The sequence below is a fragment of the Myxine glutinosa genome, chromosome 10, assembly GCF_964187855.1.
Source record: "Myxine glutinosa chromosome 10, kmMyxGlut1.1, whole genome shotgun sequence".
Lineage (NCBI taxonomy): Eukaryota > Metazoa > Chordata > Myxini > Myxiniformes > Myxinidae > Myxine > Myxine glutinosa.
In genome coordinates this window covers 109,541,736-109,558,824 of record NC_136270.1, presented here as the reverse complement: position 1 = coordinate 109,558,824, position 17,089 = coordinate 109,541,736, and the positions used below count along the sequence as shown (strand labels likewise).

Sequence of the window (17,089 nt, the reverse complement as noted above, 5' to 3'; positions counted from 1 at the left end):
GACCAAAGCTGAGGCTTATTCTTTGTGAAGGACACCATGTTTTATTTACTAGGGATGATGCTATAATAGGGTGTGCAGATGTGGTGTGCTTGCCTTTTAGCTGTCAAGTTTGCGTTCAATTCCTGATCCAGCTATAAACTGTCAAATAATTGGGGCCATTAAAGAAGTACTAGGATTTCCTGCTGGAAATGATGACTTATTTTATGGTTCCTTGTGATTAGCTTGAGGGAACAGCTCAAGGCAATAAAATGTAGCAATAATAAAAAATACTGCATTTAAAATAATAATTATTTCATGGCATTTCAAAAATAAAAAAAACATAAACAGCCAAGCCCGAAAATTATTGCAGAAATTAAATAAACAAAGTATTGTCAGACTTGTCAGTTGGCAGGTGTATCATCATACATGAATGTTTTTGTTTCAAGAAGCGGTCGAGGCTGGCAAATATCATATGAAATGTCCACGACAATTACCCAGGGGGAATGGGGTTCTAGCCAATTAGCAAATCTTCCACGATGGGGATTCCATTGAAAACTTGTAATTTCTGACAGGGAAGCGTAGCGCCCAGTGTGGTTTCCGCATGGGAGAAGATTAGTCCCGTAGGATGTCGTTTTGAAGCTCTCCCGGCATTACATCTGCGCAATGCCTTGATAATTTTTTGAGACATTTGCATAAGTTGAACCTCGCTATTTGGTACGTTGTACCTAATCAATATGCCAATGACATCCTGCTGCTCACCCTGGTAAAATTGCAGACGAAAAGGATTATAATGGTGCAATATAATATCGCTGCGGTGTCAGTTGTGATAGCCTGCTGTCGCCTGGAAATTGTGCTGTGGCTTTTGGTCCACGTTCGAGCAAACGATTTGACTCTAATGAGCATCACTAACCCTTTCAAAATCCCACGTCTGTACGTGTTGGTGGTTTATGGGAGTCTTCCATTCGTGCTTTCTTCTTGTGATGGAGGAATTGGATTTCATGTCAACAAAGAATGTCTGACTTTGCGCTTGAGATTTGTCCAAATTCTTGCCATTAATATCTGTGGCAATCCTCGATTGAAGTATTTTTGATGTGCTGAGGATAATAATCTATCTATAATTCCAGTAATCTCTGTGTGTTTGTTTGTTTGTCTGTGACCGCTGTTTCTCGACAACCACGGGTCCGATATACTTTAAACTTGCCAGGTATATTGCTGGGGACCCGAGGATGTGCCTTTTCAAGGTTTCATATTAATCGGACAATTACTTACCGAGCTATGTCCAAAAAACGATTCAACCAATCAGAGAGCAGCGAGCTATCGCGTGTGCCGAACGTGGCGAACACACTCTGCCTCGGATGGCACATTTGAGAGCGTATTCATTTATTTCACGTTTGCAAACTATGTTGGCGCTATGTTGGCGTTAAACTATGTTTTAAAACTAATAAAAACCATTTCATGTAAATAGAGGGGGGGGGGATTGTCACTGTACTCGCAAGCCGTTCGCCGTTCGCTTTGGCGTTGCGAATGAACCAAAACATTTCATGGACCAAACCATTTCATGTAAAGCGTTCGCCGTTCGCTTTGGCGTTGCGAATGGACCAAAACATTTCATGGACCAAACCATTTCATGTAAATAGAGGGGGGGGATATAATTTTAGATATATATATAGTACGGGCATGCCCTGGTATTACTAAATACAAGTAATATCATAAAATAAAAACAACATACAGCAGAGCATTGGTTATCTTGGAGTTACCCCTAAATTGCTAGATGAGATATTGCTACTGTTACGACTATTACTACTACTACAGCAACCATTACTACTACTACAGCTACGACTACTACTACAAGTACTACATTGACACCACAATTATTCTCACCTTATTGTTGCATCAGCTGCAGAGAGTTTTGGCCAAAACCATTCATGAACGAGCTGGCCAGCCCTGATTTTTGACTGAAGTTATTTTCACAGGAAATTAATTTGTTACCCTGCGCTCGTAAAGCGAAAAGCAGGGTTAAGCATTCGGCTGCGTATGTGTGGCATGCGTACGTGTGGCATGCGTACGTGTGGCGTGCATGTCTGCATTTTTGAAATTCATTTTATCAGCAACCGTCGATCTGATTGACACGAAATTTTACCATAGGAGCACCTCCGCCTGCAGAATTTTTTTTATTTATAATTATGACGTCATAGGTCACATGGAATGGACGTCATCTTGGAAAAATGTTACACCTTTATATCTCCGAAACTGCTCCATGGAAAAAAATTGAAACATGGCTCACTGTCAAGTACTCCACATGGGGAATAACATATGTTAGTGATGATGTCATCGGTACCTTCGTTATGACGCCATTATTCGACAAGTACAACACTTTTGTTTTTCTTTGATCCAATATGGTTGCCAGACCACGTGAGCGATTACATCATATATTTACATTCCCTAATATAATTGTTGCGTCGATCACCCTCAGGAAATTTCAAACTGATCAGACTGATTTTAACAATTAAGCCAAGTCCGATCAGTTTGAAATTTCCTGAGCGTGATCTACGCAACAATTATATTAGAGAATGTAAATATATGATGTAATCGCTCATGTGGTCTGGCAACCATATTGGATCAAAGAAAAAAAACAACCTTCAAAAGCAGAAGAGTTGGCTCGAACCACGTTGACTGTGCAGGGTAAGTATTCTATGAATACCATCTAGTTTAATATGTGGTTATAACTCACCTAATCTTCACAACACTCACCTAATCTTTGACATCCATCAAATAATGGCAGCATACAGAATAACCTGGCTTATCATCCACCTGGAGGATGGAACCACTTGATGCAACGTCCTGCCTATGAAGCCCCAATCCAAGTTTATAGTTGGATCGGGAATTGAACCTGAAATAGACAGATCAATAGTAAGTGTGCTACCTTGCACAATTCCGCATGGCACTCAATTGCCATGTATAAATTGATTAATTCATATCCGTTACAAAATTTATGGAAAGTGGAAGTGCAATATGCCAAAGTACCACATAATTTACCAAAAAATCACAACAGGATTTTGAATTACTTGGCGAAATTTCTTGCTCATTCATGTTGAACAATTTTGCTAGTTTTTAATGCATGGTAAAAAATGTCATGGTAAAGTCATGTTAAAATTGTATCGAGTTAAAATCGAGTCATGGTAAAAAAAAAATGTCCAACTTGCATAAAAAATAGTTTTGCAATTTTTTGTGAAATTTGGGAATGAAATGAATATATTGACAGGATTATGAGATCACTGTGTTTCATACAATCAATCCTTCAATTTTATATGACCTTTCTCTATTTCCCTCTGAATGAAGAGAAAATAACTTTTTGAGATAACAAGTGTCATCATTGTGGTTTCAAAGTGCTGTGTGAAAATTACTCTATTTGCTCCGCCAGGCAATTGCAGACATTTTTTTTTCAGAACATGATTTCTCTCTTCATTTCTGACAAATACATAAGAAACAAATTGTAGGCAAAATACAAATACACAAAGGAGTGACTGTATTCCAGACGAAGATTTGATCAATAATTTGATTCACGGGGTGTGTCATTCATGTAGCCAGTTGTGACAGGTAATATGATGAGGTTTGGGAGGTACAGAATACCCCTCGACCTTCTCCCTCCTTTGTCAAGCCACACATTCCACCTTTCTAGTATTATCTATTTGAGAAATATTGACTTTTAACAATTAAACCAAGTCCTCCATTAAAACTTCCAGACAATCATTCCTAACTCAGAAATGAAACATGTGCAGTTGGGAAAGTTAATGTGGACTATATTTTTAATCCAAAGTATATTTCATCATGGAGATTGGTCATTGCTCATCGCAATTGCTGTAATTAAAGCAATAGTGTGTATTTTACAAGTTTTTGGCACCCTTAGCAATCACGCAACAATTTAACAAAACCAGAGCAAAACTGAAGGAGTTAACTTTCTCCCAGACACATTCTCAATTTGTCAATTAAGAATGACAGTCCACATGATATTTTCCATCTTAAAGAAAATGCAAACGCATTAGAGAATCTTGCATATATATATATATATATATATATATATATATATATATATATATATATATATATATATATATATATATATATATATGTATGTATGTATGTATGCATGTGTGTGCGTGCATGTATACATATATATATATATATATATATATATATATATATATATATATATATATATATATATATATATATATATGTATATATGTATATATATATATATGTGTATATATATATATGTATATATATATATATTGAAGGAGCTGTGCTCCAACTCGAATCGAAAGAATGGACGTGACAAAAAGCTGGAATTCGGCCGAGTTTCTTTATTCCATCAAATCAACTCGGGTAAACTCAAAAGCCCGTTTATCGGGCAGCATTATATACAAGCACTCGAATATCTCATGCCGGAGCGTTTGCCCTTAAAAGGCGCGACTGGGCGTGTCCGGGAGACCTGGGCGAGTCTGGACATGCCCGGGAACGGCGAGACTGGGTGTCGCCGGACGGGCCGGGCGTGCCTGGACATGCCCGGGAACGGCGAGACTGGGTGTTGCCGGACGGGCCGGGCGAGCCCGGGAAAGGCGAGTCCGGGCATGCCCGGGAAAGGCGAGACTGAGCGTCTCCGGGCGGTCTGGGCGAGCCCGGCACAGCGATCGCTCCGTGGTTGCGTCCTCGGCAGGTGTAAGGCGATTGTGTATGTTCAGCGGCAACCGCTACACACGCCCCCCCCAGAATCGACTTGCACCGGCAGGGTCAATTTAAGGGGGGTCCTGATGACCCGGCCGAAGCGACCCCTGGAGGGTCGTGGGGGGGGGGGGGTCCGGTGTGGGGGTGGGTGGTCGAGCGGGAGGCACCGTGGACGGGGGGCGGCCTCGCCGCGGAGGAAGGGCCAACCGAGGTGGTTGGTCGATGTCCACGTGCGCCGGCTTGAGGCGGTCCACCGAAATCAGGTCCGACCTGCCGCCAACGTCGATGACGAAGGACTTGTCGTCCCGTCGCAGGACCCGGAAGGGTCCGTCGTACGGCGGCCTGAGTGGCCCCCGGTGTGCGTCATGACGCACAAAAACGTACTCTGCTGTGCGAAGCGCTGGGGGGACATAGGACTGGGGGTCACCGTGGTGGGACGTTGGCACGGGGGCAAACCGTCGGGCGGTCTCCTGGAGGTCCGAGCGCTGGCGAGCTGCGGACCAGGGATTGGTAGCGTCGGGCACGAATTCGCCCGGGACGCGTAGCGGCTGGCCATAGACCAGCTCGGCGGTGGACGCCCGGAGGTCCTCCTTGGGGGCCGTGCGGAGGCCCAAAAGGACCCACGGTAGCCGGTCGGTCCAGCCGCCGTCCTGAAGGCCGGCCATGAGCGCGGCCTTCATGGAACGGTGGAACCGCTCGCACAACCCGTTGGCTTGGGGGTGGTAGGCCGTGGTACGGTGGAGCCTGACCCCCATGTTGCGGGCGACCGCGCCCCACAGCTCGGAGGTGAACTGCGGCCCGCGGTCCAAAGACATGTCCGCCGGTGCGCCGAAACGGGCGACCCAGGTGGCGATGAAAGCCTGCGCCATGTCGGCGGTGGTGGTGGAGACGAGAGGAACGGCCTCCGGCCACCTGGTGGTCCTGTCCACCATGGTGAGCAGGTGTGTGAAACCCCGTGATGGGGGGAGGGGGCCCACCAGGTCCACGTTGACATGGTCGAAACGCCGTTCGGTACGGTGAAAGGTGCCAGCGGGGCCTGGGTGTGTCGGTGGACCTTGGCCTGTTGGCAGGCCGTGCAGGTGCTGGTCCAATCGCGGACATCCCGTCGAAGGCCGTGCCAGACGAATGGCGCCGACACCAGCTTCTGGGAAGCTTTCCGGACCGGGTGGGAAAGGCCGTGGAGGGAGGCGAAGATGCGGCGTTGCCAGGTAACGGGCACGATGGGGCGAGGCTGGCCTTGGGAGACGTCGCAGAGCAGGACAGTGTCCGCGAAGGGGACTTCGGCCAGGCGGAGGCCCGTGTCCGCCGCCCGGAGGGCTTGCACTGTGGTGTCGGTGGTCTGGTCAGCCGCCATAAGCGCGAAGTCCACGCCGAGGTGGACGGCGTTCGCGCTGGCCCGAGAAAGACAGTCGGCCACGGCGTTGTCTTTGCCGGTGACGTGCCGGATGTCCGTGGTAAACTCCGACACGGCAGAGAGGTGGTGCTGCTGGCGGGCCGACCACGGCTCCGTGACTTTGGCCATTGCGTAAACCAACGGCTTGTGGTCGACGAAAGCCGTGAAGGGTCGGCCCTCCAGGAGGTGGCGGAAATGGCGAACGGTCAGGTGTAGACCGAGGAGCTCGCGGTCAAACGTGCTATATTTGAGCTCGTTCGGCCGGAGTTGCCGGCTGAAAAAAGCGAGTGGCTGCCAAACCCCGTTCACCCATTGCTCATATACGGTGCCCACCGCGTAGTCGGAGGCATCCGTGGTGAGGGCGATGGGAGCGTTGAGCACCGGGTGAGCGAGCAGTGTTGCGTCAGCGAGGGCCCGCTTTGAGCTTGCAAATGCCGCGTCCATGGCTGCGGACCAGACGACGTCGTGTTTGGCCGGCTTGCCCCGGAGGGCTTCGTAGAGGGGCCGCATGAGCTGAGCAGCGCGGGGCACGAAGCGGTGATAGAAATTCACCATTCCGAGGAACTCCTGCAGGGCCTTGATGGAGCGGGGACGCGGAAACGCGTTGATGGCCTCGACCTTGGTAGGCAGCGGCACGGCCCCGTTCTTGGTGATGTGGTGGCCCAAAAAATCAACGGCCGTCGTGCCGAAGTGGCATTTGGCCGGGTTGACGATTAGGCCGTGCTCGCTGAGGCGCCCGAACAGTGTTCGGAGGTGGAGGAGGTGCTCGGCCCGGGAAGCGCTGGTGACGAGGATGTCGTCCAGGTAGACGAAGAGGAACGGCAGGTCGCGCAGCACGCCGTCCATCAAGCGCTGGAACGCCTGAGCCGCGTTCTTGAGGCGAAATGGCATTCAAAGGAATTCGAATAAGCCGAACGGCGTGATGACGCCCGTTTTGGGGACGTCGGCCGGCCTGACAGGTACCTGGTGGTATCCCCGTATCAAATCGATCTTCGAAAAAATAACCCGTCCTGCCAAACGGGTGGAGAAGTCTTGAATGTGCGGGATCGGATACCTGTCGGGGGTGGTAACGTCGTTAAGGCGGCGGTAGTCGCCACATGGGCGCCAGCCGCCCCCCGGGTTCGGTACGATGTGTAGTGGCAAAGCCCACGCGCTATCGGAGCGCCGCACGATGCCGAGGTGTTCCAAAGCGTCGAACTCAGCTTTGGCCACAGCGAGCTTGGCTGGGTCGAGGCGGCGGGCTCTGGCGTAGACCGGCGGGCCCGTGGTTGGTATGTGGTGCTCGATACCATGTCGTACCGCGACGGCCGAAAACGTCGGCCGCGTGAGGGCCGGGAACTCCGCGAGCAGGCGAGCAAACTCGTTCGCCGCCGGGAGGGCGCATGCTAGCTCGGTCGGCGCGGAGCTGCTCAACGTGCATGCCAGGGAGCTGAAGGTCTCGGCGTTGACGAGGCGACGCCGTTTGACGTCAACCAGCAGCCCGTGTGCGCAGAGGAAGTCGGTGCCCAGCAGAGCCATGGGCACGCTTGCGGTCACAAAAGTCCAATGAAAGCGCTGGCTGCCGAAGCAGAGGGTGACGTTGCGCGGGCCGAAGGTGCGGATGGCCGATCCGTTGGCCGCCACCAAGGAGGGGCCGCAAACCGCGGACTGCTGTCCTGATCGGAGGCGGGTATGACGCTCAGTTGGGTGCCGGTGTCACACAGGAAGCGCCGTCCGGACGCTTTGTCCCTGATAAAAAGTAAGTTGCCCGAGTGGCCGGCGCTCATGGCTGGTAATGAACGCCGGCCCGGCCGTTTCCCGACTTGCCGAAAGTGCACGGGTGTCGGCATGTCCGGGCCTTTTGTCCGAACCTGGCATGGTAGTAACACCACGCCTGGTCAGGTGGAGGCCCCGGTCGTCGTGTTGGAGGCGGTCGGCGCGGCGTAGCGGCCGCCAATTTGCGCCGGCAGTTCGGCCGCCGACCGTGCCGGGTGCTCGGGCGCCATGGGCGTTGCTTCGGACGGCGGCGGGCTCCAGGTCGCTGCCCCGATGCGTTGGCCTGCCGAGGAGATCTTGTCGGCTTCCCTGGCGAGGGCGCGGGGATCCGTGATCTGCGTGCTTGCCAGGGCGAGGCGTACCTGGCTAGGCAGCTGACGGAGGAACAGCTCTTGAAAAAGAAAATCCGGGGCGTCCTCCCCGAGCAACCAGAGCATGTAATCCATTCGCTCGGACGGGCGCGTGTCGCCGAGCTCGGGCAGGTCGAGCAGGCGCCGTGCGCGTTCCGCCGATGAGAGGGCGAAAGCGTCGAGGAGGAACTTCTTGATCGCGGCGTACTTGTCAGCGGCTGGCGGGTGCTGGAGGAGGCTGAGGGCACCGGCCACGGTGGCTGAGCCGAGTGCTGCTACCACATGATGGAAGCGGGTGTCGTCGGCGGTGATGCCTCGCAGGGCGAACTTGGAGTCCGCCTGGGCGAACCAAACCGCCGCGTGAGCCTTCCAGAAGGTAGGCAGTTTGAGGGCAACTGCCGTGTCCATGTCGGTAGGTCACCAATGAAGGAGCTGTGCTCCAACTCGAATCGAAAGAATGGACGCGACAAAAAGCTGGAATTCGTCCGAGTTTCTTTATTCCATCAAATCAACTCGGGTAAACTCAAAAGCCCGGTTATCGGGCAGCATTATATACAAGCACTCGAATATCTCATGCCGGAGCGTTTGCCCTTAAAAGGCGCGACTGGGCGTGTCCGGGAGACCTGGGCGAGTCTGGACATGCCCGGGAACGGCGAGACTGGGTGTCGCCGGACGGGCCGGGCGTGCCTGGACATGCCCGGGAACGGCGAGACTGGGTGTCGCCGGACGGCCGGGCGAGCCCGGGAAAGGCGAGTCCGGGCATGCCCGGGAAAGGCGAGACTGAGCGTCTCCGGGCGGTCTGGGCGAGCCCGGCACAGCGATCGCTCCGTGGTTGCGTCCTCGGCAGGTGTAAGGCGATTGTGTATGTTCAGCGGCAACCACTACACAATATATGTATGTATATATATAATATATATATATATATATATATATATATATATATATATATATATATATATATATGCAAATATTTGCGGTTGGGAGTAAATTCAAATGACTCCATGGTAAGATCTCAAACCTTTAATTGAACAAACAATGACTCAACGTTTCGATTAACAACATGTGACAAAGCCACACGCCTCCTTTAATCTTCCTCAAGAGTGATAAAATCATCTCAACATCTTGAAACGTTGAGTCATTGTTTGTTCAATTAAAGGATGGAGATCTTACCATGGAGTCATATATATATACATATATATATATATATATAATTTTTTATATATATATACTATATATTATATATATATTATATATATATATATATATATATTATATATATATATATATATATATATATATATATATATATATATAATATATATATATATATATATATATATATATATATAGATATATATATATAGATATATATATCTGTGCGATGTCTGTCTTGTGTTGTCTTGTCACTGAACTACTCCCACAAAGTTTGTGAAATCGTACCAAACTTCTGGTATGCACCTATCTTTCCTGTCGGTATGTTCTAAGGGTAATTGTTTTTGAAAAAATTTCCAATTTATTTTCTTTTTTGGGGGAATTTTTTGCGGAATTTTTTTTTCCAACTTCAGTTGTTTATGAAATGTAATATCACGAGTATTACAAAAACATTTGTGCATTATGATTGTTTGAATTATGGTTGGTGTAAACCATGACAAAACAGCAACTCAGGTACAGTCATTTATCTATATACTTATCCACATATCTGGGCAGTGTCTGTGTTGTCACTGAACTACTCCCTGAAACTTTGTTTCCGTGGTTGTGAAGTCTTTTTAATAACGTGGTGGTGGTTTTGAATCACGTGGTGGTGAGGTGTTTTGAATTATGTGGTGGTGAGGTGTTTTTAAATGACGTGGTGGTGACGTGTTTTTAAATCACGTGGTGGTGAGGTGTTTTGAATTACGTGATGGTGAGGTGTTTTGAATTACGTGATGGTGAGGTGTTTTGAATTATGTGGTGGTGAGGTGTTTTTAAATCACGTGTTGGTGACGTGTTTTTAAATCACGTGGTGGTGAGGTGTTTTGAATTACGTGATGGTGAGGTGTTTTGAATTACGTGGTGGTGAGGAGTTTAAATTATGTGGTGGTGAGGTGTTTTGAATTACATGGTGGTGAGGTGTTTTGAATTAGTTGGTGATGAGGTGTTTAGAATTACGTGGTGGTGATGTGTTTTGAATTACTTGGTGGTGAGGTGTTTTGAAATGACGTGGGGGTGAGGTGTTTTTAATTTCGTGGCTGTGAGGTATATCTCCCGAACTATATATATATTGTTTGTTTGTTCTATATATATATATATATTATCATATATATATATATATATATATATATATATATATTTATATATATATATATATATATATATATATATATATATATATATATATATATATATATATACGTATATCTATATATATATATATATATATATATATATATATATATATATATATATATATATATATTCTATATATATATATATATTCTATATATATACTATATATATATATATATTCTGGAGCACCTAATCTACACCGAACCGATAGAGATCCGATTATGATGACCACTCCTGCATCATAAGATGCTTGTGGCCGCCAAAGCAGTTTCTTGACTATTTGGCACAATATTGGTTGGGGCGTCACTTCTACACAGGACACTCATATAGCTCATTCACCCCAGTAAGTTGGTACTCATTTCACTGACCTCGGAAGGATGACAGGCTGAGTTAACCCCACCTGGTGTTAATTCAACGACAGACCGGGATTTGGAGTAAGGACCCGAGAATCCCAAGCCGGCACCCTAACCGTTAAGCCGACAACAGGTGTGTGTGTGTGTATGTATATATGTATATATATATATATATATATATATATATATATATATATATATATATACATATATATATATAAATATAAATATGTATGTATATATATATATATGTATATATATATATATATATATATATATATATATATATATATATATAATATATATATATAATATATATACATACACACACACACACACACACACACACACACACACACACACACACATATACCACACATATACACACACAAGCAGAAGTACCCGGCATTGCCGGGCGGGGGAGGGGAACGGGGGGAGGGGGGAGGGGAGTAGAGGGGGGGAGGGGGAGGGGAGGAGAAGGGGGGAGGGGAGGAGAGGGGAGAGGGGGAGGGGGGAGGGCGCATGAATCGTCGAATCAGCGCGCTGCTCTGCCACCGATTCAGATTCCGTGTATTATATTCCTCGCTGAAAAAAAATATGGATCTAGATGAAAGAAAAAAAAAACCTATGTGGTGTGAATGACAATGTTCCTCGCTCAAATGTTAAAAAACGCAATCGCGCGGCAGGAACATCACGTGATCGCTCTGAGCGATCGATTGCAACTCTGCGTCGTGTCGTGGGCTTGGCCAATGTGGCCTCATGCGGCCAGGTGATTGGCTAACTCGAGCTCGAGAGAGCCATAATGCGCTACGTTATGGCAAAAAATATGGATCTAAGGATGAAAGAAAAAAAACCTATGTGGTGTGAATGGCAATGTTCCTCGCTGAAATGTGAAAAAACGCATTCGCTTTTCGCTCTGAAATACGTGCGAACGCGTAACTGAGTTCATGGCGGCAAGGAACATCACGTGATCGCTCTGAGCGAATCAGCGCGCTGCTCTGCCATTCCGGTCATAATATTCCTCGCTGAAATGCGCTGAGGTAAAAATATGGTTAAAAAAATATTATGAAATAAATTTTTAGGTCGGCCATGTTCTTCCCAGGCTCAATGGCCATGTTTGTGCCAAATATCAAGTACGTGAGCCTCTCCGTTTAGGAGTCTATCGGTAACATTACACACACACACACACACACACACACAAACTGTGTTTTATATATATAGATATAACTGTGAGAAATAGCTGTCTCCCTCGACATATCACGTGCCTTCGATACGGTCTGGCACCCCGCTCTGCTCACCAAACTCTCCTCCTTTGGTATCCATGGAAATCTCCACGCATGGCTGGCGGACTTCCTCTCTAGTCGTAGTCAACCTGTGGCCCTGAATGGGTTTCTCTCATCTCCTCTTCCTGTTCAGGCTGGAGTTCCCCAAGGCAGTGTTCTGGGCCCTGTGCTTTTTCTGGTCTTCATCAATGATCTCTCTGACTCTCTTGAAAATCCTCTCTATCTCTTTGCTGATGACTCCACTCTCTGCCGCTCCATTCCTCATCCCTCAGATCGGCAGTCTGCAGCCTCCTCACTCTCTGCAGACCTGGACAAAATCACAGACTGGTCAAACAAGTGGAACATGTCTTTCAATCCTGACAAATCTCACACTCTTACGATGTCTCTCCGAAAAGACCGACTGGACAATCCTCCCATCTACTTTCTGAATAATCCTCTCCAAGAAGTTCTGTCACTCAAGCTTTTGGGTCTCACTATCTGCCATGATCTTTCCTGGGAAAACCACATTTCCAAGCTGGCCTCCAAAGCCAGTCGCCGACTGGGCATCCTCCGTCGTGCGAAGTCCTTCCTTGGCACACCTGAGCTCCTCACCACATACAAGGCTTTCATCCGCAGCTCAATGGAGTACTGCTCTCCCCTCTGGGCTGGTGCTCCTGCCTCACACCTAGCTCGTCTTCACGCTGTTGAAACCAAAGCGTTCAGAATCATTGGAATCTCCCGCGATGACGCTATCTCCGAGGGCCTTTCATTTACTCACCGCAGGCAGGTTGGTGGTCTTTCCGTCTTCTACCGACTCCTCTCCGGCCTTGATCCCCCAGCTCTCTCTGGGCTCTGTCCCCCAAATATTCCTACAGGTCGTACAAGATCTGCCTGCAACCCTCTTATGGTTAAACTGCCAAAATCAAGACTCTCTGCTCACCTTCACTCCTTCATTCCTCTTTTCTCCCGCCTCTGGAACAAACTCCCTCGCTCTCTTCAATCCCACTCCTCCCTCCAGGTCTTTAAAACAGCTGTTCACCACCATCTCTTATCTTCCCCCATCCAAAACCTTGATCTTTTCTACCCCCGCTAATTTCACCCCAAATCCACCTTTTTGAAATACCAACTTCTGTCCTGGAAGTCCTTGGTGTCCTTGAGTTTTATACTTCTCCCACCCCTCCCCCTTCCCACTCCTCCCCCCAAGCCCTCACCCTCCCACACATCTCCCTGCTCTCAAATGTTGTGTTTGTGTGCTTCCCCTTCTCTCCCCATCTTTTCTTCCGCTCCCTCTTTTTATATATTTTGTTTGTCTGGTTGATTTGTTTGTGAAATAAATGTTAGCTCTTTCACGAGTTCCCAGAGTCGATTCAGTATACAAAAAGAGTGAAGGTGAGCAGAGAGTCTTTATTACTCCCGCCAGGGAGTAATGCATTCGATAGTGTCCGTGCGTGTGTGTGTTTGTGTGTTTGTGAACAATATATCTGGAAAAATTCTAAACGGATTTGGATGGAAGTTGGTGGGGTGATTGCCCTTGGGATAAGGAAGAATTGATTAGTTTTTGGTGGAGCTCAGGATATATTATTCCGGATCCAGGAATTTTTTGAAGGATTGTTTACCATTGGAAGATAGGGCTCATTTTTTTTTAACATTATCTTCTATATATTTTATATGTAACATTGTGATATGAAAATAGTTTTCATAAATTTTTGTAAATGTAGTTTAAACTCGTGGTTATGCGTTAGAGCGGTGTATTTTGTTAGCAGCGTCGTCTTCAAGGTTCTTTTTTTTTCTAATAAAGACATGTTCTGTCATTTTAAAACCACCAAAGTGTGTATTAGGTTTCCCCGTTTCATAAAATGTATCGTTTGATACCTATAATGCTTTAAAACTGTTTTTTGTTTCTTTTTCTTTTTTTACCTCAGAAGAGACATCAACATTTACCTCAGCGAATGTCAATCGCGGTGTCAGTATTTGATGAACTTATAAAGACTTAGGCGACTTATAAGTGTGACCAGCATGTGCACGGGATTCTTCCCAGAAGAATGAGTGGTCGCATTGGCTTGCGCGACTTAAAATGAGCGAGTTTTGTTTTCACGTTTGGGCCAGTTTTACATGTTGTATCCCTAAGGAATGAAACGAACGTTTTTCTGGCTTACAATTTTATTTGAAGTCACACATGCCTCAAATACTCACTTATATAGAATTGAACGCTGAATCCGAAAATGTAAGTGAAATTGCCTTTTTTTTCTTTTTTTTTACATTATCTTCTATATATTCTAAATATGTATCTGTGCAGTGTCTGTCTTGTCTTGTGTTGTCACTGAACTACTCCCTCAAACTTTTGTGAAATCGTACTATTCCAAACTTGACCCATGGCGGGAGTATGCGCTCTACTGAGTGGAGTGCTAGTTTTGGCAGTTTCACCAGATGAGGGTTTCTGGCAATTATTCTATATATACTAGGGCATGCCCGTACTATATATATATCTAAAATTATATCCCCCCCCCCTCTATTTACATGAAATGGTTTGGTTCATGAAATGTTTTGGTCCATTTGCAACGCCAAAGCGAACGGCGAACGCTTTACATGAAATGGTTTGGTACATGAAATGTTTTGGTCCATTCGCAACGCCAAAGCGAACGGCGAACGGCTTGCGAGTAGTGACAATCCCCCCCCCCCCCCCCCTCTATTTACATGAAATGGTTTTAATTAGTTTTAAAACATAGTTTAACGCCAACATAGCGGCAACATAGTTTGCCAACGTGAAATAAATGAATACGCTCTCAAATGTGCCGTCCGAGGCAGAGTGTGTTCGCCACGTTCGGCACACGCGATAGCTCGCTGCTCTCTGATTGGTTGAATCGTTTTTTGGACATAGCTCGGTAAGTAATTGTCCGATTAATATGAAACCTTGAAAAGGCACATCCTCGGGTCCCCAGCAATATACCTGGCAAGTTTAAAGTATATCGGACCCGTGGTTGTCGAGAAACAGCGGTCACAGACAAACAAACAAACACACAGAGATTACTGGAATTATAGATAGATTATTTTTATTCTATGTGTATTATTCTGTATAATTATTCAATTATAGTAAAAATGGTTGCCGGCAATGATTCATATTCTATTTCTATGTTCTCTAAACGCTCTGCTTTAAGGCATACAGTTACTTCTCATCACTTTAGATGCTTTAGACTTCGTACAAATTCAATTCACATGTTTAATGTGAGTGTGGAAAGGGTGGGATGCACCCCACTCTCCTTTGTTTGAATTTGAATTTGAATTGCATTGAATTGAATGGGCAGTGGAAGGAAAATTTCCATGTTTTCTGTGGCCAACAATAAAGAATATCCAATATCCAATGTGTGTGTCGTCCAGTCATCCATTGTAAGGACGTTAAGTCGCACAACCTGTCTGACAGCACTTGTCATTGGTTGGACGTTAAAATTCCTGTATTGTTATTCACAATGGATAGGCAATTCACACTATAACAAATTCCAAATTCTTGCCACATTTCGTCGAAAGTCAGGTCTCTCCAGTTGGTTATCGAAAGACTTGGACCAAAAACATACTCCGGCTGACCCTACAAAATGTTTGGGGAAATTGGGGCCATTCGATAGGAAGTAGTAGTTGAAGAATAATCGTTGTAGTAGTAGTCGTAGTTGTTGTTGTATCAACAGCAGCAGCAATAGACATAATAATGAATTCAACTCGACCCAGAACCCATAACCCAAATATGATCCCAAAACAAAGCATTAACTGAATTCCTCGTTCCTACAATTTTACATTTTCCTTGTTGGGTATAATTTACCCTTTCCCCCGTTTTTGGTTCACGAGTTATCAAACAGAGTGACCACTATATTCGTCATGGGTGTGTGTCTGTCTGTCTGTCTGTCTGTCCGCAGCATAACTACCCGATGATATCATCCGATCTTGGTGAAACTTGGGTGGGAGGTTGATATCACGATCTAGTTGTGTCCTGCCTAGAGTGTGCGTATTGTGCCCATTGTGGGCGGAGCCACGCCCAAAAAAGTTGTCCTTTTAGGGGATAATCGATTTCAAGCTACATCTTCTCCGAGGAGTTTGGTGGAATCTGACAGGGGTTTCGGTATTTGATTAGGCCAATGTCATGTGTATAGCCCCACGGAGTTCGATTTTTCATTTTCGCCCCAAGGTCAAGGTCACAAGGTCACGAAATTTAGAAAAGTCGATTTTTGATGGTTTTATTACATTGTTCGCTTCCTGATAGGGTGAAATGTCATACATGATCTTATATTATCACATACATAATGAAATACATGTTTTCCAACAAATTTCAGAATCTTCGACCTTTGACCTTTGAAGGTCACAAAGGTCAAATTTTCAAAGTTGTCGGAATCGAACCGAATTTTCGGTATTTTGTAGCTAACTGACCTCATAACTGATTATACATTATTTTCTATCTCATTTCAAGGTCAGTAACCTTCGTTTTGACATTTCCGGGCCTGGCCTGTCCAGGCCTGTTTCGGTTATAGTCCGTCCTTTGTCATTGAATACCGCTCGCTCGTGAACCATCGTCGTCTCCTGACTTGTTCTCTTTATTTTCATTCAAAAGTCCCCACATCCGTTATTTTTGCTCCCTTTTCCTTCCTTTTTAAATACACTCCCATGTTGGTCACCCCACCGTAGGGTACAAGGTTGTACACTGGCTGGACTCTGGAGACAGCCGCAGCTCACCCTTGGCTGAAATTAAACCAGAGGCACGACACTTCTTTGCTGGCGGCCTGATTCCCAACTCGATCTACCACTTCCGTGTTACTGCACGCACCAGGAAAGGCTGGGGAGAGGCAGCCGAGGTCATAGTGGTCAACACCGAGAGTCGTGGTGAGAATTAACTTTTTTCTTTCGGAAAGATGACAGATTGCAATGGACTGGCAGTGGAGCAACACTTGGATTTGACAAGCAAGGGGA

The 17,089-nt window shown here is 46.2% G+C and overlaps 1 protein-coding gene across 1 annotated transcript in view; it reads left to right on the top strand.

Moving 5' to 3' along the window:
- SDK2 (sidekick cell adhesion molecule 2) overlaps positions 1 to 17,089 on the top strand; it is a 990,523-nt gene that overhangs the window by 792,641 nt on the left and 180,793 nt on the right. Inside the window, exon 29 of the mRNA XM_068126284.2 lies at positions 16,808 to 17,002. Within this exon, the coding sequence (XP_067982385.2) occupies positions 16,808 to 17,002 (195 nt within the window). The remainder of the gene's footprint in view (positions 1 to 16,807; positions 17,003 to 17,089) is intronic.